The sequence below is a fragment of the Leuresthes tenuis genome, unplaced genomic scaffold (genome assembly GCF_036924035.1).
Source record: "Leuresthes tenuis unplaced genomic scaffold, fLeuTen1.0.hap1 SCAF_15, whole genome shotgun sequence".
Lineage (NCBI taxonomy): Eukaryota > Metazoa > Chordata > Actinopteri > Atheriniformes > Atherinopsidae > Leuresthes > Leuresthes tenuis.
This window is the reverse complement of record NW_027325369.1, coordinates 1,996,751-2,020,377: the sequence shown is the minus strand read 5'-3', so window position 1 is coordinate 2,020,377 and position 23,627 is coordinate 1,996,751. Positions and strand designations below refer to the sequence as shown.

At 39.5% G+C, this 23,627-nt stretch overlaps 1 protein-coding gene across 1 annotated transcript in view; it reads right to left on the bottom strand.

The window, feature by feature from the left end:
* Positions 1-506: 506 nt before the first annotated feature.
* Positions 507-23,627, bottom strand: part of prkd1 (protein kinase D1) — a gene marked incomplete at its 5' end in the record, with an annotated part of 142,793 nt that continues 119,672 nt past the window's right edge. The window contains 2 exon segments of the mRNA XM_072365213.1: positions 507-896; positions 16,238-16,323. Of these exon segments, the coding sequence (XP_072221314.1) occupies positions 669-896; positions 16,238-16,323 (314 nt within the window).

Sequence of the window (23,627 nt, the reverse complement as noted above, 5' to 3'; positions counted from 1 at the left end):
GGACACCTCATAGAAATGATCTAAGCTGAAAAAAGTGATTTTACAATTAGTCTGTTGTAAAACGCTACTTTGCCTGGACTATATGAGCACATGAGCCTTAATACAGCACAAGCTAATCAACTTGGCCTTTTAGTCTACTGATGAATAAATCAAGTTATCTGTGTACATTCTGATTCTTCTTATTGTCAAAATTGAAAGGAGTGGTCCAAGTTGATTTGTAAATTCACATCCATGACAGCAAGTTGCTTTGTAAATTCACATCCATGACAGAATCACATTGATGAAAAAGGTAAAATAATAAGCTAGCAAGTTGTCAGATACACAAGGACATGGCATAGTTATGGAATTATTTTTGCCAAAAAAGTAAGCACAATTTCTTAAATTCCAAACACAAATTAGAATCTGAGACAAAGAAAAATCTCCCTAAAGTTAAAAATAAATTAATTTGAAGTTTTTATGAAGTAAGTATGAAGTTTATGAAATTAGTATTTAATTTGTTTGTTATTTCAAGAGGAATGTCCCTGTCAATAAACCATCTCACCGGAACCCTTTGTGCAGGAACTGCTGACAAAAAGTTAGCCAGCTTTTTGCTCCTTTAGTAGAAACTGACATGCCCAGGTGCTGTCTTTCATTTTGTTAGATGTGAAAATCAACTTGTGGCACTGGCCTCAGAGTTCACTGACTCTCTCGCTGAGGGTCTCCAGCTCCTCCTTCTCTTGATAAAGCTCCACCCTTGGATCGCTGTCACTGAGGGGTGCATTGATAAGAATCGTGGGAAAGTCAAAGCCGTTGAGTTTGGCATAGTGAAACCAGCGCAGGTCATCACTTTCATGAGTGATGTAACGCTCATTCATTCGAGTCTCCAAGTTCCTTAGGTCGAGCCACATCTGGTAGTCCTAGAGGAGGAAACAAACACATACTAAATCTAATTCACTTTTACACACCCATACAATAATTTTCTCTTTAGAGTTTTTTTTACAATTTTTTCAGTAGCAAAGGAGAGAGGAAGAGATAATTTACATGTCCATAGATACCTGAATTATAAATTAGTCAAAAGTATAGTACTACATGAGATTATGATTGAAGCAATTATGTTCACAGGAAAAAATAAACTATCTATTTTTTTTATATTTATTGATTTCATGGTGCTTTTAATAAGCCTGGAGAAAGAGTTAGAAAATTAAAACAATATTAACAATAATTTCTAAGGACTGTGGTAACAATAGCACACTGGGCATAACCATTAGCATCAGGACCACATGGCTAAGCATAGGACATCCTTTGTTCTGAAAGTGCATCATATTGACTGTCTTTTGTAGGGGGTCATGGTTGTTGTTTATGCTGTTTAGGAAGTAAGGTTAATGTGAGTCGAGTTGATATTAGTCACACTAACATTGGAATTCTTTGTTTACCTGAACTGGAAACCTAAACAGAGATTTGAACAACCCGCCCTGTATTCTCCTTCAGTCATAGTATTATTTTTATTGTTTGCTTTCACATGCTGGCAACCAGAAATCTCCAGGTAACGCGTGGGCCATACTTCCCCATTGTTATGGCTTCTCTATCCAACAAATTACTTTCTGAGCACACCATCACAGCCAACATATTGTGCCCTCACCATCACATGATTACGGTTGCCATTTTCTGTGTCCTCCCCTCTTCTCCAATACATGTGTACACACACACACACACACACACACACACACACACACACACACACACACACACACACACACTAATGGTCTTTCTTCTGTTACTTGTTTAATTTGTAGCTTTGTAGACAATAGTATTTCCTGATGAAAGTACCATTGATTTAATCATTGGTATTCACCAACTCACCAAACCAACTTTTGTAAATTCTCTTGTACTGTTTTAAAGGAGATGTCATTGTGTATGTTTCACTGAGAGAACTGCTGGTTGCGAATATCAGAGCTCGGATTCATAGCCTATATGTCTGTTCTGTACATATCATATCTGTCCCAGATTGACACTTGTAGACCAACATATTTTGAGACTGATATTGGGTTTTAATTATTAGCTGCTGATATACGTCAGTGGTGCCCCGTGGGTAAGAATTTGCATTCATAATTTTACTTAATATTAACAAATGTCCCCGGACATATCAATATTTGCTAATAACTAATCCAGCTCCTGTGTGATCCCCAACATAGCAATTGGCTCTAACCTGATTGGCTGAAGCTTAAATATTTTAATGACTCTTTTCTTAGCTGCATGACCCAGTATCAACTCTTCATTCAAGTCCATCATCATGTTTTCCACATACTCAAAAAGGATCTTCCTGGCTATAAGTTTGAGCTTGTGTAGAACGGTTGGGTCAACATGAGGGTAGTTGTAAAGGTGGTTTGGTTGATCAGTTTAAGAAAAGGTGATGTTGCAACAAAGCACAAACAAAAGGGAAGAATTCATTTGATGCAGAAGCTTATCATTACCGACTATAGGGAGGGGGAAGAAAATATAAAGGCAAACACAAAAGAAAACATGTAAGCTCTTCGGTTGAGGTTCTCTTAAAAACTTTGGGCCTCACAATCAGTTCATGTTAAGGTGAACTGAATAATACATTTTGAATACATTTCTTTTTTACAAATTACATTGAATCAATGTTTCCAAAAAACAAAGGTGATGCAATTCATTTTTGGTTAGTTTAAATTAAATGAGTAATAGGGTCAAATTGTGAAAGTATTATTCTATTTGAATTCAAAAACTAAATTTGAAAATGATTAAAAGAATACTGCATGTAACTAGCTAGCATACAATGATTGTCATTCATAATTACAAAGCTGAATAAGTACATTTCTTCCCTCTTTTTTTCCTCAATGTAATTAACCAAAGAAGCTAATGCTTGATGCCAGGGTTCATCTTTGTCTACCAAGAAGAGGCGGGGACAAAAGAAAGAGGTAAGTCGTTGATGTCACTAGTAATGAATCTTTGCACCCCCCACACGTAGTTGCTTCCAACTTGAGGAATTATGCCATAGTGAAACCAACTTCTCTCTCATTAACAAATTAACGCCGCACATAAAGAGGCACGGTGATCTTGGCATGTTCTTTCAAATGCTCAAACTTTCAAGACTCAAGGCAGGCAGCTTTGCTAAGCTCTTATCTTCCACAATGCTCAGAGACACGGCAGTCTCATTTCAGTAGCTATTTTCTCTTCAGACCCACTATGAGGTAAATCTTTACGTAATAAAGCCACCAAAATCATCAGCACAAATGTAAAGTAACAGAGTTAGATTGCCCTTTTCTCTGATGATACACAAGTGTAGTTATTATTCCACTCAGTGCTTGTAAGCCTTTTAACTGTACTTAAAGACAAACAATCTCAGTTTTTCCCTTTCTTTTAAACTAAGTGCACAAAGCACAGCAGCTTAAGCACAACATTTTTCTTTCAAAAGCTTTCACAGATAATCACAACAGCAACCAATTGCCTTTATTATTCTCTTTACTGCAAGTGCTTTACACAGAATCACACACACGGCAATGACTCTTCTTTTATCCCCAATGCAATCATTTCTGATGAAGTGTCTATCTCAACATATATCAGGAGCTGCAGCTCTATTCCTCAGTTTAAAGTCAATATCACCTCATTGGACAGTCTCAGGACTTCAGTTCAATTCAGTTTATTTTTTGTCCCAAAAGGGCAATTTGTGTGCAGCAGGGAGGGATACACTACATGGAAAAATATACACAGTGTATACAATATACAATGGAATATAACACAGAGCATCCAACAATTGACACAAAACAAAAACAATAACAACAACAGCTTCTGCCAGAGTTAAAAACAAGCTAGAATAGAGGTAAAAAAAAAACAGAATAGCTTAATAATAAATAAGTACATTGGTAAGTAGTCACTAAAATGGACCAGGGCTATCTCCTCCTGTTGCTTGAGTTTAGTGCTTGAATGGAACTTTTGTATCTCTGTTTAAGAACACGTGGAGTGTTGATGTGTAAGGCTGATGGTAAAAGCATGTATTTAGCATACAGAGAGCAAGTGGGGTATTGGCTAATGTACATGGCTTTGTTCAACATCTGTTTGTTAAAAAAATGAGTAAAATTACTGAGTTGCGGAGAGATTTGGTAGTCTCAGTTCAGCAGCTATTTCTTACAACCCACTAGCTTACTGGCCACATTAACAATGTTTAAAAGTAATTTTTTTCTCTTATATTAAGGTTACCATGCCAGCAGAAACAAGAAAATGTCAAAACTCACTCAATGAAAGCTCTGTAAAACAAGGTCATTAGTGTTTTGTCCACCTGAAATATGGCCAGTTTCCTGATTGCGGTTATCTTTCAAGGTGCTGAGATATTTGTAAGATGTTACCATTTTTACGTCCAGGCCTTTGATAACACTGTGCTGGGGGATGAGGGGAAGATGACTGAAATCAATGGACATGTCCTTTGCTTTTGAGATGTTAACATGAAGGAAGGTATTTTCACACCAGGAAACAAAATCATCAATCACTGAACCATGACCAACTTCGTGTACACTAAGTAGGCTGATAATAACAGAGTCATCTGCAAACTTGATAATGTACCTATTTTCATGATTGCTATGACACTCTGTATAAGATGTACAACAGAGGGGACGGGAACACACCCCTATAGGGAGCCAGTGGATGATAACACACAGGACAGCTCACTTTTCATCTTCACCCTCTGATGTCTCTGAATGAGAAAATCAAGTATCCAGTCTGCTAAGCTCAAATCAAGACTAAAATTGCTGAGTAATTTCTCAGGTAGCAGATGAGGTTGAATGATATTAAAGACAAATGAGAAATCAACAAAGAGCATCCCAACATGATTCCCACTCCCCTCTTGATGCTAGTATAAAGGATTAGGATGATTGTGGCATCTTGCACTCCCCTCTTGGCCCTGTAGGCAAACTGATATGGGTCTAAAAGAGGCCACACCCACGATAGCATGTCTGCTTTGATACGTTTTTCAAAAGACTTCTTGACCAGGGAGGTTAAGCCAACAGGCCTGAAATCATTAGGGGTGACTAACCTTAGCAATGGGTAGCACCACAGATTGGTTCCACTGAGATTGCACCCTCTGCTGGGAGATTTACATAAGAAATATACAATTACAGATTGGACATAGTTGCTCTGCACACACTTTCACCAGACGACTGCTAATATTATCTGGGCCTGGACTTTTCTTAGGTTTACAGTGTTTAAAACAGTTGATAATGCTAAGTTCAATGATGAATGAGACAAATGGAGAACATGCCAAAAGGCTGATCTTGAATTTAGAGGGTGACTGAAATTGAATCTGACATAAAACCTGTTGAGGTCCTGTGCAAGCAGTGCACTAGATTTGTAACCTTTAACTTCTAACCTACTCCTCTCCCATTCTTGAGCCCCACAGTCTTCATACTGTCCCTGGCAGAGCCCACATTGTTCACCCCTAGCTGTAATTCTATTTTAACTTTGTCTTTAAGTTTACCTGCCCAGATTTCCTTTTTGATGTCCGTTTGAAGCTTGTGTAGCAACTGTAAGTGTCACGATCATGCCTGGCTGTGGCGTTTGCTTGGTTTCTGGGTCTTAGGCAGGGTTGAGCAGGTTTTCCAAGAAGCCTTGGTTGGAGTCTGGTTCAGCTCCTGCGCTCTCATCTGCGCTCGTCAAGACGCCTTATTAAGGATCTGCAGGAGCAACCATTCTTCATCAGATTCTTCAAGAATCGATTGTTTGCTTCTCTCAAAGTAAAGATTTTTGGAAGATTACATTTGGAGCTTTTAAGTTACTTGAAAGATTAGTTCACAGGCATTGTTGCTATTCACTTTACGATGAATATATATAAGAGTGATGTAAAGCTGCAGAAACCCTGGGGCAGGTTGTGAGGATGTAATGAAGCTGTGAGCAGTTCAACATTGGCAGTGCAGAATTTTTCTTTCACAATGACTGATGTACATCAGTGGTCATTCAGATAGAAGCACACATCGGTCTTATTCAGAAGGGACTGGATGCTGTAAATAATGAAATATGGCAGAGAAATGCATGAGATTGACTGGCCTTTCACCCCAAGATGGACACCTCCTCTGCGCCCCCACTATCTGGTCCTTGTTTTACAGTGTGGTCCATGGCCCTGTTGTCTAATTGACTATGCTATGTCCCATCTCGGTGGGTTGAAGTCCGCAGGTCAGTGAGATGACTCCAGCGTAAAAGGAGTTTCCTGGACAATAAAGCTGCTATCATTTCATTTCATACATCTTGGAATGTATAAAGCAAACTGTAAAAAAATGTTTTTTCTTTGCCGAGATCATTATTATGCTGAATGTGATTGAATATCTAATCACAAATCTAGTATATAGAAGGTATTATTAGCTTTAATTTTGAGTCATGTCTCTAATCTTAGAATAGATTAACAAGTGCTCAGTTTTAATCAGTAATTGTTCTCTCAATTGTTTTTGTATGCAGCATTATGTACTTTTAAAAAATGTTTTGGGGTTATATTTATTTCGATGTAGTAACCTACTGTTCATACTTTTTGGATACAATGTCCACCCAGAATGTTTTTGGCAGTGGGCTAAATGTTGTCTATCTAATTTAACATGCTGATATATTCCTTTTAGGTGGGAAAAACTTTAAGATTTTCATTTATCTTATCACAGTGCATTTACTTTTTAGTTAGGCGTGCACTCTCGAGTCAACAGAGTTTACTGATGTTTCACTTGTGCTGTTGGGGGATCTAGCAGGAGCTGGATTAGTGTCCAAGGACAGTTATTGATTATCAGTAAAATTATTAATGAAAATCTTTACTTTCGAGGCACCACTGACTTATATCAGAATCCAGTAACAGTAAAATCCAGTAACAGTCTCAAGTTGGCACTAATGATTAAATGGTACTTGTACTTGTCTAGTCTAGCTGACCACTCAAAGCACTTCACTACATGCCACATTCACCCCACTCACACACATTCATACAGCACGTCTTAAGATTCTTAACTACGTGCTTTTCTAATCATTCACACACATTCATACCCCCAATGATACACTGGGGGGGCAACGTGGGGTTCAGTGTCTTGCCCAAGGACGCTTCGACATGTATCCTGGGGAAGCCAGAGTCGAACCACCGACCTTCCGATTGGTGGGCGACTGCTCTTCCTCCTGAGGAAGGATAGTAGGACTGAACTTCCAAATTTGCAGTAGAAAAGCACTTATTTTGGCTCTGAATACTTACTAAATAAATAAATGTACTTTTCCTTAGTGACATGCTGTGAGTTGAGGGAAAAAGTCTAGGAAATACTCTAAAACACTATGACTGTTTCAGTTTTCCAGTGCTTGTACTTTGTACTTTCATTAATAAACACTATTGTCTACTGAGCTAGTCCTATGTACAATATAAATAAGCAAAGGAGAAAGACCATTAGTCTGTGTGTATGTGTGTGGGCTGTGTATGGATATGTGTATTGGAGAAGAGGGGAGTACACTGAGACAAAATGTTAGCTGTGATGATGTGATGGTGAGGGCACAAGATGGCAGCTGTGACTATGTGCTCAGTAAGTCACGTGTTAGCTAGAGAAGCCACAACAATGGGGATGTGTAGCTCATGCGTGACCTGGAGATTTAATATATGCATTTAATATAGCACACACAAGACATTAATCATGTGCCTAGATGATTTGCTCTTTTCCAACTGAAGACAATGGCTTCAGACCTGGAGGAGCTCATTCTCATCCCTGCTGCTTTACTCTTGGCTGCAAACCACCCCAGTGCCTGCTGGAAGTCTCAGCTCAAAGAGGCAAATAGGACCCCATTATACCCTTAATGCCCCATACTCCTGTAGCACCTTCCAAAGGACCGTGTGAGAGACAGTCACATGCCTTTTCAAAATTCACAAAACTTATGACTAGTTGGCCAAACTCCCATGCACCTATCTATGTCTTTGCAAGGACAAAGCTGGTAAAAAAGCTGGAACAGTTTTTCATGATGAGCAGGTTCCCCCCGCTCCAGGTAAGCAGCACTCCATCCCTAGTCTAAATAATGTTGGCAAAGCATCACTGCTGATGTTTAAGGCATTTGACGGGTGCCGAAATTTCTTTCAGGCTTTCTTGAAAGTCATGTTCTATAGCCTGGAACATATCCTACAGCTGAGATTTTGTTTCAGCAACAGCACGGGCTACTTTCTCTTTGGCCTTTGGTACCTGTCGCCTTATAAAATACTTCAAAGTTTTGTGGCAAGTCAGAAATGGTTTGTTAAACCAGTTTCACTCAGAATTCAAAGTACATCATGGAAAAGAGACAGTTCTTGTGAGTTTTACTCATGCCATTCCGCTGCTACTGTCTCTGTTGTGAACTGTGGACTCCACCATCCAATTAAACTGGAACCATATTGAAAACTTTCTTTCTGTAATATGATAGTTATTGTCATATTTATCAGATAAATCCCAGTTTGTTTGTGTCAGCAACAAGTGGGCCGACAAGCTTCTATGTTAAGCAGATTCACAGCTATATTTTTCTTTGAAGCTGAATGAGACAAATATTTGAATGAATTACAAGTCTGCCTCAAAACATAAAGATATGGATGACCTGTACTGTTCTGCTTTTTAATTTGTACATGATAAAACTTATTTCATTTGATCCGAAACAGCTCAGAAAAACTGTTAATTTTACTTTGCATGCCGTAACCTTGGCCTCTAGTAATAAAGTGGTTGACGACTGACCGTACCACAGGAAAAGAAGACATCAACAGCAGCAGTAATATCAATGGTCTGGCAAATGACATGGTTGACTGGAGAGTTGTTAGTACTGGGAGGGTTGATAAGTTGAGTGGCAACATGTGGGTGATTAGCAAAAAACAGATGTGAATGAGACCAAGGAACAAAAGCAAGATGACTGAGGACATCTAGGGGTAATAATAACAGAAAATGCAACAGAATCTAACACTGGAGACTGAAAACTAAAACAGAACACAAGAATAAAGCTCAAACAAAATATCAAACAAGGAGAGGAAAAAAAGACGAAACCAAAGCAATAAACTAGACTAAGAAACTAGACTAAGAAACCAAAGGGCAGAAAAGCAAAAACATGACACAGGTTCATGACACATTTTCGTCCCCACACAAGCAGATTCTGTTCTGCTTTTTGCAGAATTATAGCAAATTAATAATAATGATTTAGTATTAGTATCTAATTATTATTATTCATAATAATTGTTATATATGAATACACATCCTGGTGAAAATCAGATATTATTCTTTTAAATGAAGGAAGAGCAATAGTCTCTTCTAAACCATCAACTTGTATTTTAGACCCAATCCCAACCAGACTGTTCAAGGAGGTTTTCCCCTTAATTGACACTTCCATATTGGATTTGATCAATCTGTCTTTGTTGACAGGATATGTACCTCAGACTTTTAAAGTTGCTGTAATTTAACCTTTACTTAAAAAACCTACTCTTGATTCAGAAGTGTTGGCTAATTATCGACCTATATCCAATCTCCCTTTTTTATCTAAAGTTCTTGAAAAAATAGTTGCAGTTCAACTTTGTGATCATTTACATAGAAATAATCTGTTTGAAGAGTTTCAGTCAGGATTCAGAGTGCATCATAGCACAGAAACAGCACTGGTGAAAGTCACCAATGATCTCCTGTTAGCTTCTGATAGCGGACTTGTTTCTATGCTTGTCCTGTTGGATCTCAGTGCTGCATTTGATACGATCGATCACAGCATTCTGTTACAGAGACTTGAACATGTTATTGGGATTAAAGGAACTGCATTAGGCTGGTTTAAGTCATATTTATCTGATAGATTCCAGTTTGTTCTTGTAAATGAAGACTCTTCCTCACACACCAGAGTAAGTCATGGAGTTCCTCAGGGTTCTGTGCTTGGACTGATTCTTTTTACTTTATACATGCTTCCATGAGGTAACATTATTAGACAGCATGGTATAAATTTCCATTGTTATGCTGATACTCAGCTGTACTTATCTATGAAACCAGATGAAACCAATAGGTTGGTCAGACTACAAGCCTGTCTTAAAAACATAAAGACCTGGATGACTCAGAACTGTCTGCTTTTAAATTCAGACAAAACCGAAGTTGTTCTCTTTGGACCTGAGCGCTTCAGGGAGCAATTGTCTAGTTATATAGTTACTCTAGATGGATAGATTTCTTTGGCTTCTAGTTCTACAGTGAGGAACCTTTGAGTTATTTTTGACCAGAATTTATCATTTGACGCACATATAAAACTGGTTTCTAGGACTGCCTTTTTTCACCTTCGTAATATTGCTAAAATCAGGAACATCCTGTCTCAGGGTGATGCAGAGAAACTAGTTCATGCATTTGTTACTTCAAGATTGGACTACTATAATTCCTTATTATTGGACTGTCCCACATATTCTCTGAAAAGCCTCCAGCTGATCCAAAACCCTGCAGCCAGAGTTCTGATGAGAACTAACAGCAGAGATCATGTTTCTCCAGTTTTAGCTTCTCTTCATTGGCTCCCTGTTAAATTCAGAATAGAATTTAAGATTCTTCTCCTCACATATAAAGCTCTTAATGACCAAGCTCCATCATATCTTAAAGATCTCATTGTAAGATATTTTCCTAACAGAGCACTTCGCTCCCAAACTGCAGGTTTACTTGTTGTTCCCAGAGTTTCTAAAAGTAGAATGGGAGGCAGAGCCTTCAGTTATCAGGCCCCTCTCTTGTGGAATAAGCTGCCAGTAAATGTCCGGGAAGCAGACACCCTTTCCACTTTTAAGATTAGGCTTGTGACATTTGGAGATGGTTTAAGTTTGGCTTTCTATTTGTGAATCTCATTTCCTTCAGCCAGTTTCTGACAGTTCAGCCACAAACTCCCATTTCTGCCCAGATGTTTTTCATTTTAAGCTGTGCATTTTCTATTTTCAAGGCATATTGCTCTGAGTTTTCTGACCTGACATCGTTCTTGGTTAACCTGTATGTTTTCATTTTACAACCCTAAAATTTTACATGCAGTTACTCCACATTTTAGACTGATTAATGAAAAAAAACAAAACATTTTGTTACACTCCAAGTTGAATTGGAGTGTAACAACTTTTTCAATTCAGTTTAATAATAATTTACAAATTCCAAAGTAAAATTATTTTGCTCAAATGTAAATTATAATTAAAGATATGCTATTGTTATAGATGGATTATGAAACACAGGTGAACACTTTCAGTAAACAATAGGAACAGGAACTCACAGCCAACTGTTCAAGATCTCTCTGTCTGCAATTTGTGTCTAAAGCTGAGTCGAGAGGGGCTCTATCACACTGTCATCGCAAGTGCACTATTCTATGCTGTTGTCTGCTTGGGGTGTGGCACTATGGACAAAAACTGTAGGCGCCTGGACAAACTGGTAAACAAGGTCAGTTCTGTGTTAGGCAGGGGGCTGGACCCTCACAGAACTGTTGTGGAGCAGCAGATGAGGAGGAAGCTGAATACTGTAACAGACAACAATAAACACCCCCTCCACAACATCCTGACAAGACAGAAGCAGCTGCAGTGAGAGGCTGCAGGACTGAGATGATCAGCAGACCCTTTGTCCCCAGAGCCATTAGAATTTTTAACAGTGACTGTTGATATGTTCCCCACACCCACATAATGGGCGTTGTGCAATACCTCATTTTTTCATTTATTTATCTAATTGTTTTTTTGAAAATGTGTGATATGTATATTTGTGAGCTGCTGGACAAGTTGAATATCCCCCAGGATGAATAAAGTCTGTCTGTCTGTCTGTTAGTTAGTTACATGGCAAAAAAATTACATCATGAATAGCTGGCAGCCATGCAGGGTGAGATATACACCACTACCAGAGTAACAAAGATTAATTCTCTTGGTCATGCTTGGCTGTGGTGTTTGTTTGGTTTCTGTGTCTTAGGCGGGGCTGAGCAGGTTTTCCAGGAAGCCTGGGGTGGAGTCTGGTTGGCTCCTGCTGTCAGACCTGTTCCTCATCTGCCCTCATCAAGTCGCCTCCTTAAGGATCTGCAGGAGCAACCAGTCTTCACCAGATTGTCTCACTACTACAGTCGTAAATCGACCGACATCTGTGCTTCATGTTTAAAATGTATATTTACTCTGTCTTCCTGTGTTCTCAGTGTCCTTCATTGCTCACCTCACTCTGGAATCACGAGCAAAGGATCTAGCACGCTCCTGTGGATTCCAAGACACCTACCTGCTCGCCCCACCGTATAGACTCAGTATCAACAGCTGTCCCCCTCCACTCTGGAACACAACCTGGACTCAGTAAGGAGGAATCCACAACCTTTCCTGGCTAAATCTGTCTCTCTGTGACCATCATAAACCATCTTCATCTCCTCTCAGAGTTTCCCATCTCTCTGGATCCTCCCTCTGGTACGCCACATATCCTGCCTTTAAATAAACCTTGTCTTTTACCCAGTTCTCCCAGGGTCAGCTCTTGGGTCCTTTTCGTGAGTCAGTGCCACCTTGTAGTCTTTTCCCAACAATGATGTTACTCAGCATGGTATGAGTAACAGCAGGTATGAATCGTGGATTGAACCGATCCACCTCGCTACAATGTTGGTTAATTTAATTTACGCGTACATTGATGAATGAAAATGTTTCCTGTCGATATACAAATTCATCATGTGATGGTGCCTATATAGCAATATGTGTGCAGTTGATAGCTCCGATTACATTAGGAAAACCGGCTCTCGCTTTAAATTGCACTTAAATGTTGGCCTGTTCAACTGCATTGTGGGAATTTGATATAATTATATTATTATAATTATTATAATTACTATAATCTGATTATAATTAATTATTATAATCAGATAATTCCGTCCCACTCGGCTCAGGGTCGACTGGCACAGTCCCAATCGGTTGGCAGCTCCCTCTGGAATGCCCCGGTGGCTTACACCCCAGTGTGCACATCAGCTGCGGCACAAGCAGCGCATGGCCCCTCGCTGTGTTGAGCTCCAGCGCCGGCCGCAGCTCTGCGCACAGTTCCAGGAGGATTGCCCTCAAAAGCGACTGATGAGCCGGTTGTCATCATGTGCCAGCAAATCCTGTGTCTCTGAACACACGCTCTCTTCCAATTGCACCATTTGCAAAATCTTCTAATACCTCTAAAGCAGCCATTGTTTTTAATTGTATGCATTGCAACACTTTGCACATGCTTTTATATCCACTCATGTAATTGCAGACACGTGTGTTAATTGTTCATCAGTGTTAATTCTCCATGTGTTTCAAATGTGTACATCACTCATTCTGAGGACAAATTGTGTTCACATTTATTTATCATAACAGTTTCCCAACATCACCTCTAAGTGTCGCCAAAAGAATCAACAGCTGTAGAAAAGTGCATACGACAGCCCTGAAATTTGCGTGAGGCACCACACATTTCCACGTTCATTTCGCTCTTGATACATCTGATCGTTGACGTGAAAAAGTGTGTACGCCACTTTTTTCTGCATACGTACCCTTTGCACATGAGGCCCCAGATCTTTACCCTTGCAGAGTTACAGAAGGGATCATGAGAGTTTGACCAGCCAGTCTACATGTGTTTTGTAGATTTGGAAAAGGCTTACAACCGTGTTCCCCCGAGGGATTCTGTGGGGGAATGCTGAGGGAATATGGGGTACTGAAGCTGCTTTTACGAGCTATTCAATCCCTGTATAACTAAAGCAAGAGCTGTGTCTGCATTCCTCACACTCAAGTTGAACTTGTTTACAGTTCGTGTTGGACTCCACCAGGGCTGCCCCATGTCACACAAAAGGTGGAATGTTCTCTCTGGGTTGCAGATGAGTTCCTGTTTTAGGTGGAGGGTGTTGTGGTATCTGGGTATCTTGTTCAAGAGTTATGGCAGGTTGGCACGAGAGATGGAAGGCAAAACTTTCAATTTACTGGTCCATTTTTGTTCCAACCCTCAAATATGGGTTAGGGATCTGAGTTATTAACTGAAAGAACAAGATCTCGGGTGCATGGGCTCAGCCTTAGAGATAGGATGATGAGCTTGGCCATCCGGAGGGAACTTGGTGTAGAACCGCTTCTCCTCCGCATCGTAAGGGGTCAGCTGAGGTGGTTCAGGCATCTGGTTAGGATGTCTCCTGGTTGCCTCCCTTTGGAGGTTTATATTTGGACCCATATCTTGCTGGAGGGATTATGTATCCCATCTTGCCTGGAAATGCCACAGGATCCCCCAGGAGGAGCTCGAGTGTCACTGGGGAGAGGAATATCTGGGTTTCTGTCCTGAACCAGTTTCTCCTTGACTCGGTCTCTGATAAGCAGATGACAATGGATGAATTGATGGATAATTTTATGATCCAGCTCAGCTGCTCACTCTGACCACATTAGCTTTCCCTTTCACATTTCTATTGACCTTTCTAACAAACATAATAAATAATATTAGAACAATTACACGAATAAAGTTACCACCAAGAAGCCACCTATCGCGCACAGTGCCAGCTTGTAGTCTGTTCCCAACAATTCTGTTACTGGATGTATGAATCGTGCGTTGAACCAGGCCACCCCCACAAAGCATTTACGCATCACATACGATCTGTACATTGATGGAATGAAAATGTTTCCTGTTGATATACAAATGTTGGCCTGTTCAGCTGCATTGTGGGAATTTGATATACCTGCTGAGATGCATATAATTCCGTCCCACTCGGCTGGCATGGCTCGGCTCAGGGTCGACTGGCACAGTCCCAATCGGTTGGCAGCTCCCTCTAGAATGCCCCAGTTGCGTAAACCCCAGTGTGCACATCACCTGTGGCACAAGCAGCGCATGGCCCCTCGCTGTGTTGAGCTCCAGCACCGGCCGCAGCTCTGCGCACAGTTCCAGGAGGATTGCCCGCAACGGCTGATGAGCCGGTTGTCATCATGTGCCAGCAAATCCTGTGTCTCTGAACACACGCTCTCTTCCAATTGCACCATTTGCAAAATCTTCTAATACCACTAAAGCAGCCATTGTTTTTAATTGTATGCATTGCAACACTTTGCACATGCTTTTATATCCACTCGTGTAATTGCAGACACATGGGTGTGTTAATTGTTCATCAGTGTTAATTCTCCACGTGTCTCAAATGTGTACATCACTCATTCTGAGGACAAATTGTGTTCACATTTATTTATCATAACAGTTTCCCAACATCACCTCTAAGTGTCGCCAAAGAATCAACAGCTGTAGAAAAGTGCGTACGACAGCCCTGAAATTGTCGTGAGGCACTGCACATTTCCACGGTCATTTTTCACTCTTGATACATCTGAACGTTGACGTGAAAAAGCGCGCACGCCACTTTTTTGTGCAAGCCCCTGGACTTTACCCTATTGGAGGGTGTGTGAATTTTTTTGTGTTTTGTGGACTTGCAAAAGGCTTACCACCATGTTTCTCAGGATTTTCTGTGGATAGTGCTTCGGGGTAGCAGGCCCCTTGTTACAGGCCATTTGGTCCCTGTACAACTAAAGTGGGAGCTTGGTTTGCATTTACAGCAGTAAGTCAGGCTAATTTCCAGTGTGTTTGACTCACAGGGTTGCCCTTTGTCATCAGTTCTGTTCATATGTTCATCTTATAAGCCAAACGCCTTGGCCTACCTTTTTGTTTATCTTATAGGGAGAGTGAGGAGTTTTAAAACTCCTGCAGGGAAAGGCTAATGCAATGTGGTCTGCATTTTTGATGATAATATATACAAGCTGACAAATCTAATAAAAGGCTTTATGTTTGTTGTCATTGCATAATGATTTTGTTGTTGTTGATGTTTTATTGGATAACCGTGAGTCTTCACCTCCATGTCGTTATTTTATATCCAGACAAAACATTGTTGCAAACCAAACCACAGCCACCATAGCAGGAAAAAAACTGCACATTTTTTAGGTTAGGTAACCAAACCTGGTTGGTTGTTTGAAATACACTTTCCCTCTCTTTTCATGGCTGTTACTTAGATACTTCTCGGTCATTTCACTCAGTCAGCAACCCCATCTAGAAAATTCATATTTGAGAAGGTTGCAAAATATACCTGAATAGCTGGCCCAAGTATTAACACTATGTGTGAAAACCTGAATAATATGAATAATCATGAATATTAGCATTCCTCTTCTCTATAAAAGGTGCTGACATGAAATTAAGGGTTACTTGAGCACTCCAAAAGGTATATAATCTACTTCTACTAATACTAATTGGTATGATGATGATGATGATAATAATAATAATAAATGCTTACCATTTGTTAAATTTTATTTTATCTTTTTAATCTGCAACATTTAGTAGTTATTGGTTGACTGATTTCTTACCTGTAACCAGGGGTGGCTGAGGGTCTTGTCCACACTGTACCTCTTTCTCACCTTCACTTGGAGGAGGTTGTTAATCAGGTCAGTTGCTGCAAGGAAGAAGGCATGTAATTTACAACAACAATTCGAATGGGTCATCTGTGAGTGTCCCTTCTATTGTTCTCTCGCTCACATGTTCACTGACTTACATGGTTGACTTTATGCATTCCATTGACGAAATGCTTCTTTTTTCTTTCTGTTATTTCCATTTCTACTTGTGGACAAGTGGACGAGTTTTATAAACTAACATTCACAAAGCAAGAAAAAAAGTTATGTTGATGTTGCTATGAACATTTAATTGTCCATTTTTAATATGATAATATTAAATATAATATTTCATAAAGACCATTTAAAAAAGGAGCGTTTTCCATATGCATCAGCCCATGCATAAGTTTACACATACACATAAACAGATACAACAGAAACTTCATCAAATGTTTCTTGGACTTCTTATATTAAACTGTCTATTCCAAGGAACAATAACTAATAGCTTGTACTGCTCCCAACAATTTATTAACTTTGTCAAAGCAGGATGTGTTTGCTTGAAAAAAAAGACCCTGTGTGACCGTAGCTCTGTAAATATATTAATTTGTAAATAAAGTTAGAGGATTATATTTACCCATTAACCAAGTCTAAAGTAGGTAAGCCGGGGAGAGAAACTAAACTAGTATTTATTTTTCTTGAAAAAAATCAGGATTATAAATATATAAGAATATATGTTCTGTTCTGTTTCCATCACCAAGGATCAAAGTACTAAACTCAAATGATATCTTTCAAATACATACTCTACTGATTTATGTATTTCTGTTCCAAAAACTGTCTTATCAAAAGCCAATATATATGCCTGTGATTAGTTTCTTGATCCACAAAGCCTCGAACTCTAGATTTGTTCCTGCGAGAATTTTTGTTTTAATGTTGTTTAAAAATAATTGAAGTGAATTTGTACATTTCCATTTGAACAATAATTTACTCATTCCTCCTTTTTTGTAACTTTTTCGCAGTTCTCTCCAATGTGGAGAAAGTCACCCAAGAAAGCTGTTGAAATGAAAGACAGACAGCATTGAGGGAAAAGTCAGGTAAGTAAGATGTGCAAGGAATAGCTCAAATTTTTGATTACAGATTACATGCATGGGTTCATTTTAACAAATCTAATGTATGGGAGCAAATTCGTGTCATATATCTGATGCTACAATGCTGTGGAAAGATAATAGAAAGATGAAAAAATTTATTTGAAGCATTCAGAGAGTGTCTTAACTAATTTCAGTCTAACTTATATATGTAAGGTTAAATAAAGCTGCAACTGTATTATCTGTTGTAGTCTGGGTATGTTAGTCCGGTTTAGAGAAGCTTGGTTTTTTTGTACAATTTTGGTTTGACTAACATATTTAGATGCATCCTAAAAGTATGGTTTTAATCATGCTTTTTGAGACCTCCCCTGTCTACCCCCTCCAGCCTGTCTATCTCTAGAATTCAGATAAAGTGGCTTCATCTGCCTCTTTATCTGAATTCACAAAACTGCAGGCCCAGATGGTAACAGTCCCAGGGTTCAGAAGGCCTGCACATATCAGCCATATAGTATTCTGCAGCACCTCTTCAACCTTAGTCTGAGTCAAAGAAAGTTCCAGTTCTGTGGAAGACATCCTCCCTTTTTCTCGTGTGAACAATTAATTTATATGGGGGGATTCTATTATTGTACTGGTGAGGAAGGAGCCTGAACTTGAACGTATAACCTACTCGTACCTATAATCAGGATTTAATTTGGGCTTTATTCCACTGGATTCACCCTGGGTGAGAAGCAGTGGGCTGGGGTCAGCAAACTCGTGGTCAGAAGTTTTGTGCTCCAAAACTGGAGTTTTTACCCTGGTGGATAAAAGGATGGTCTCTCTGCACCTTTGGATTGAGGAAATGGCTCTCACTGGAATTTGTACTTACGCGACTAATGACAGTAAAGAGTACCAAGCCATCTTTGTGCCTCTGGATGGGGTATTGGAAAGTGTGCTTCCTGGGGACTCAACTGTCACCTGGGGACTTCATTGCTCATGTGGGTAATGACAGTAAAACCTGGAGGGGTGTGACGAAGAGGAACAGTCTTCTTGATATGAGCTCGGGTTATGTATTTTTGGACTTCTGAGCTAGTCAAAAACAGCAAACAATGTTTGAGCATGTGACTGATTTTGGAACGATATAATCATACCAGCAACCATATGTTTTTAGAGTTTGTGGATTTTCGAACTATGGATTTGTTTTTTCTGTATTTTGTTATACATTTATATACAAATTTATATACATTTTTTGGTTTCACCTTTGAAATAAAGTTTCTGTTAAATTCTCTGTCCTCCTCCGGTTTGCTGTTCTGCATTTGAGTCCTCTCCTTTCCTCCACTAAACCGTAACATGTGTCTTGGGCACTCAAGTGAAGGCAGGAGCTGTGCTGTCAACTGACCACCACGTGGTGAGTTGGGTGGCAGGGAAGATGCTGGGAAGGCTCAGTGCACCCAAGCATTTAGTCAGGGTGTATTTAAAACATTTGGCAGAGACCACAGTTCAACAGATATTTAACCTCTTTCTCTGGTAGAGCTTCTCCCACATTCTGACGGAGGCAGGGCACATTGAGTTTGAATGGGCCACACTTGGGTCTTCCATTGCTGAGGCTGCTTTAGGAAGTTGCAGCCGTACATTGGTACTTGTAATTAATTACTTGTACCAATGTAATGCTGAGGTGAGTGAAACCATCAGCTTGAAGAAAGAGTCCTATGAGCTTGGTTAGCTCATGGGACTCCAGAGGCAGCTAATATGTACTAATAGGTCAGACGGAATGCAACTCGGCCAGTAACAGAAGCAAAAAAGCTAGTGTGGGAGGAGTCTTGTGAGGCTATGGAAAATTACTTTTGGTTGGCGTAAGAAGCAATAGCTTCCAAACCCTCCAAATAACTCTGTACCATTTAACCATTTAACTGATGGAGAAATAACCCAAACCTGTCTATGAAACTGATGTTAAATTAATAGTTAATTTACATTTGAGTCATCAGTTATGAATTTCTTTTTTTAAACGTGAGAATTTTTTTTAAACGTGGCTCAAAAGCATGAAAAGTATGAAATAAAATGAGTGTCACAACAACTTTAATCTGTAAAAGATTAAGAACCGACCTGTCCAGGGTGTACCCCACCTCTCAACCAATGAGAAGCTTGCATAGGCTCCAGCCCCCTGCAACCCTCAATTGGATTAAGCATATAGAAAATAGATGGATGGTAGAATAAGAACATGAATGAGGAAATGAGAAGGATTACCCAAAGAGTAAAAGTGGAAATAAATGTGAAATATTTTTTTTTATTTCATTTAGTATCTATTCCATCAATTGACAGTTTTATTTGCATATGGTATATCTGTATTGCTTTTGCCTTGGATATTCTGCATGTGTTTTTTCTACTTCTTGATTGTGCTTCTTTTATTTGTGAATTCATTCCAGTTTTAACACTACAGAATGCCTTTTAAAATGTCAAGTTCTCTTGTCAGAGCCCCTTCTTGAAGGTGCACCCACTCACTTCCCAGGCAGCCGGATACAATATACAGTAAATGCAAAGTGTGACTCTGGCAGAGCTTTTGGGAGGAAGATTTGTTTCCCTCATGTGCACACTCGTGCTTTTGCATGCTTTCATTGTAGACTCAACCCAACCTGCCAACCCTTTTCCTGAAGTATCAGTGTCACACTTTGCATGTATATTATCATTTTGTATCCTGTTGTTTATATATCCAAAATATTGTCAGAGATAGGTAGAAAAACACTTATGGGGCAAGTGATTAAGTGGTAAAATTTGTCTGATGCATAACTAGACTTACTGAGAACAAAGGGTTAAAGACCAAGAGCTAGCTGCTAGCAGATGGACCTTCATCATGAGGAGCAGCACACACAACAGGGAAATGGAAAACTAAAATTGAAGATAGAAAAAGAAATATGCAAACGGGAAAAGCAAAAGCTAACAAGAAAAAACAATAGCAATGAAGAAACAGTAAAAGTGGAAAAGAATAATAATTTTGTCTTCTACATTTTTCTTTCCACTTTTTTAAAATTTAATTAATTCCAAAGTAATTCCTCATTCATTTTCTTATTCTTTGACATTTTATATATTTTAAATGGTATTAAATGCACACTAGACCAGGGTTTCATGTTTAAACTACATGCATATGTAGACATTTAACATATGCCTGGTTCCACAAACGCTTCAGTATGTATAGAAATTAACTTGAGCGCATGTGGGCAGAGCGACAAAGCTGTTGTGAAAATGTGCAAACCATCCTGAAAGTATTTGTCTGGCAGCTGTCAGCAGAAGAAACTTCTGAAGCACTGTCACTGTCATGCTTCACAGAAGTCATAAAATGAATTTTTCCAGACCAGTTACTGTGTTATTAGATTCGATTTGATTAAACTTTATTGTAATGAGCAGAGTACAGAGTCAATGAAATGTAGTCGGCATCATGAAGTGAAAAAGCAAAATAACGTACAAAAAGTCCATTTAAGGAGACCCCGGGGGAGACCCAGGACACGTTGGAGAGACTATGTCTCTCGGCTGGCCTGGGAACGCCTCGGGGTCCCCCCGGAAGAGCTGGAGGAAGTGGCCGGGGACAGAGACGTCTGGGTTTCTCTGCTCAAGCTGCTGCCCCCGCGACCCGACCCCCGGATAAGCGGCAGATGATGGATGGATGGATGGATGGAATTATAACAGAATGAGCGGTTCTAAAATACACTTTGCCAACATAAAGTCATAATTACATAAGCAGACACATTATAAGTCTGATAATGTAAAACATCTGAAAGTCAAAACCCACCTGGTTTTAAATTACAGTTACCCTAGTACTGGAGGAAAATATTGTGCCCACATGATGCAAGATTGGTCTAAATGAGTGCATTTAAAAACTTCTAAAGATGATTTCCCACTGCTGACATGTCTTTTCACGTTGCTACAAGACATTAAAGTGGACAGCTTTCTCTGTTCATGTGAGTCGGACATATTATGTAAGGGCCTTACAGTAGCATCATTGGGATGTGATGCAAGGAATGAAAAAAACACAAGAAACGGTAGAATTTGGCACACATTTTCAACAATTTACTTAAAAGAATAACGTATATGTCACCAGGTACACCAGTTCACTATAACTTGTTGAAAATTACTTTTATAGGCCTGTATTGATAATTTCGTTTTTTTGGAGTTTTTATGGTTTGCATTTCACACAGCATAAGTTCCTTCATCACTGACAGCTGGGAGGACTCCGATTTGTTCCAAACGAGTCGATAAAATTCAAATGGTGTTGGCAACAGAGCAGGAGCCTGACTGTGGAAGAAACAGCACTTTGCCGGTCTACACAAAGAGAACACAGGAATAAGAGGTTGTAAAAATGTTAACATTTTTGATCCAATTAAATGTCAAATCTGTGAACTTGATTATGGTTCATTTTCAGTTATTCATTTTTCCGTCCACTTCCACTCAAATAATTAGATGTAGATGCAGCTGAAGATGGTAAATTCCAAAAGTACATCATTACTTTTTCCAGATGTTATGATTTGTAAATTTCAGATATTTTTTCTCTTTTTATTTCCTTTAGATTTCCGTATCAAAGAAAGAAGTGCTACAATCCCGAGACAAGGTAATGTGTTTGTCAAGTTAAGGCACTTAATTTATTACATTATTACATTGTGACAAAGCTTTCTAAATATCTTTAGCATGAATTCTTATGGTAGTAAAAATCATCTAGATACTTGTTAATGCCTGTTCGGAATTACCGTATTAATCACAGTCCATCAGCTAAAAACTTATGTAATTAATCAACTAAAATAACCTACTTCCCATTGGGTTATTACATGGTCAAATCATGTCATGAAGATCAACTTTTCTTCTTTTCATATCACTGGCTTCTCCTTAGAATTACACAGTCCTCATGCATACACACCCTCTTCCATCCAATATCACTGTCATCAGACAGCAAGACCTCATTCATGTCCCTTAAAAGGCTGCACAATGATGATACTTTTCTGATGTCCCCAAGAAGAGATTCAAGTGATGTTACATCTCAAGCCAAAGAGCTGGAGTTTTCACTTAGGTCATTCGGTTTTGGATTAAATTCTGCACAGACCTGTCTGGTTTAACATGATGGCAGCTCTGGAAAAATTAGAGGAAGAAATAGTTGGAGAACTACTGTCACACCCTAATGGAGTGCGGGCCCCGGTGCGGTCACAGAGTCAGGAGAAACAAGAACTCTTAGTTCAAACAAAAGTTTATTGGCTAACAGAAAATCTCACACAGAGGAAAACCTGGCCTGGTGAGCAGGGAAGTCGGCCAGCAGGATCGGAACAAAAAACCAAGGTACTCGGGGCAATCAAGGGAAGATGGAACACAGGTGAGTTACGAACCAGGTGTCACAGCGGTGGCTGTGACAACTACTGTATATACCCTATCAAGAGACAATTTGCTAAGATTTAATTATTTTTTTTCAACATTTTTGGTGACCAGAGAGCAAATGTTAAAAGAAAGTCCTGCATTCCACTGGTGACCCATGTGATGAAAAAGTGGCAGACTTGGAGGATGATGGCTTGCCAGAGTTGTTACTACTCAGAGACAAAACTGCAGATTTGACTCTCAGTGCAGATACAGAGGCATCACAAACTGAGGAGGGTGCTGAAAGGACTGGTGCACCACGAATAACTGTGAAACAAAGAACTGTAAGTCAGTACAAAAAGTCGGAGAGTGAGCTGACAAGTACAGCTAATGATGGTGTTAATGAGTCTCAGTATCTACACCAATCAGCTACAGGTGGCGTCACAAGCACACGGCCATCCGCCAGTGTTCTACAGTATCCAAGCCCCGTTCTGGCACAAAGAATTTAAGATTTCTGGGCAAATAAATCGAGAATGGACGAAGTAGAGGAAGCTATTATTGCATATTATTGCAGCTATTTTCATTTTCAAGAGAGGAATGTCACCGAACTTTACCAGCGGTTCGCTTCTGAAGCACAGAACAGCAAAGGAAAGCTTTCTTGTGTGAGTTCTAGATTTGAGGCAGGAAGTCTTGTTTGCTTCTCAAGAGTCAGGGCTCAAGTACAATCCAGCTCTAGTCCAACATGCGTGTCTGCACATTTTGCTTACTGGTTTCTATAATGACAGTATCAGGTTAGACATGCAATTATAAGAGCTTGAGTAAGGGCAACTGGACTTCTTGAATCTTGAAGACATTTCACCTCTCATCTGAAAGGCTTCTTCATTTCTAAACTAGATGGTATCAGCTTATAAGCAGAGAGTCAGTCACATGTGTCACTGATTTCAGCAGCAGTGGAGACTGTCAGGAAAGGGCTGCTACAAGATGAC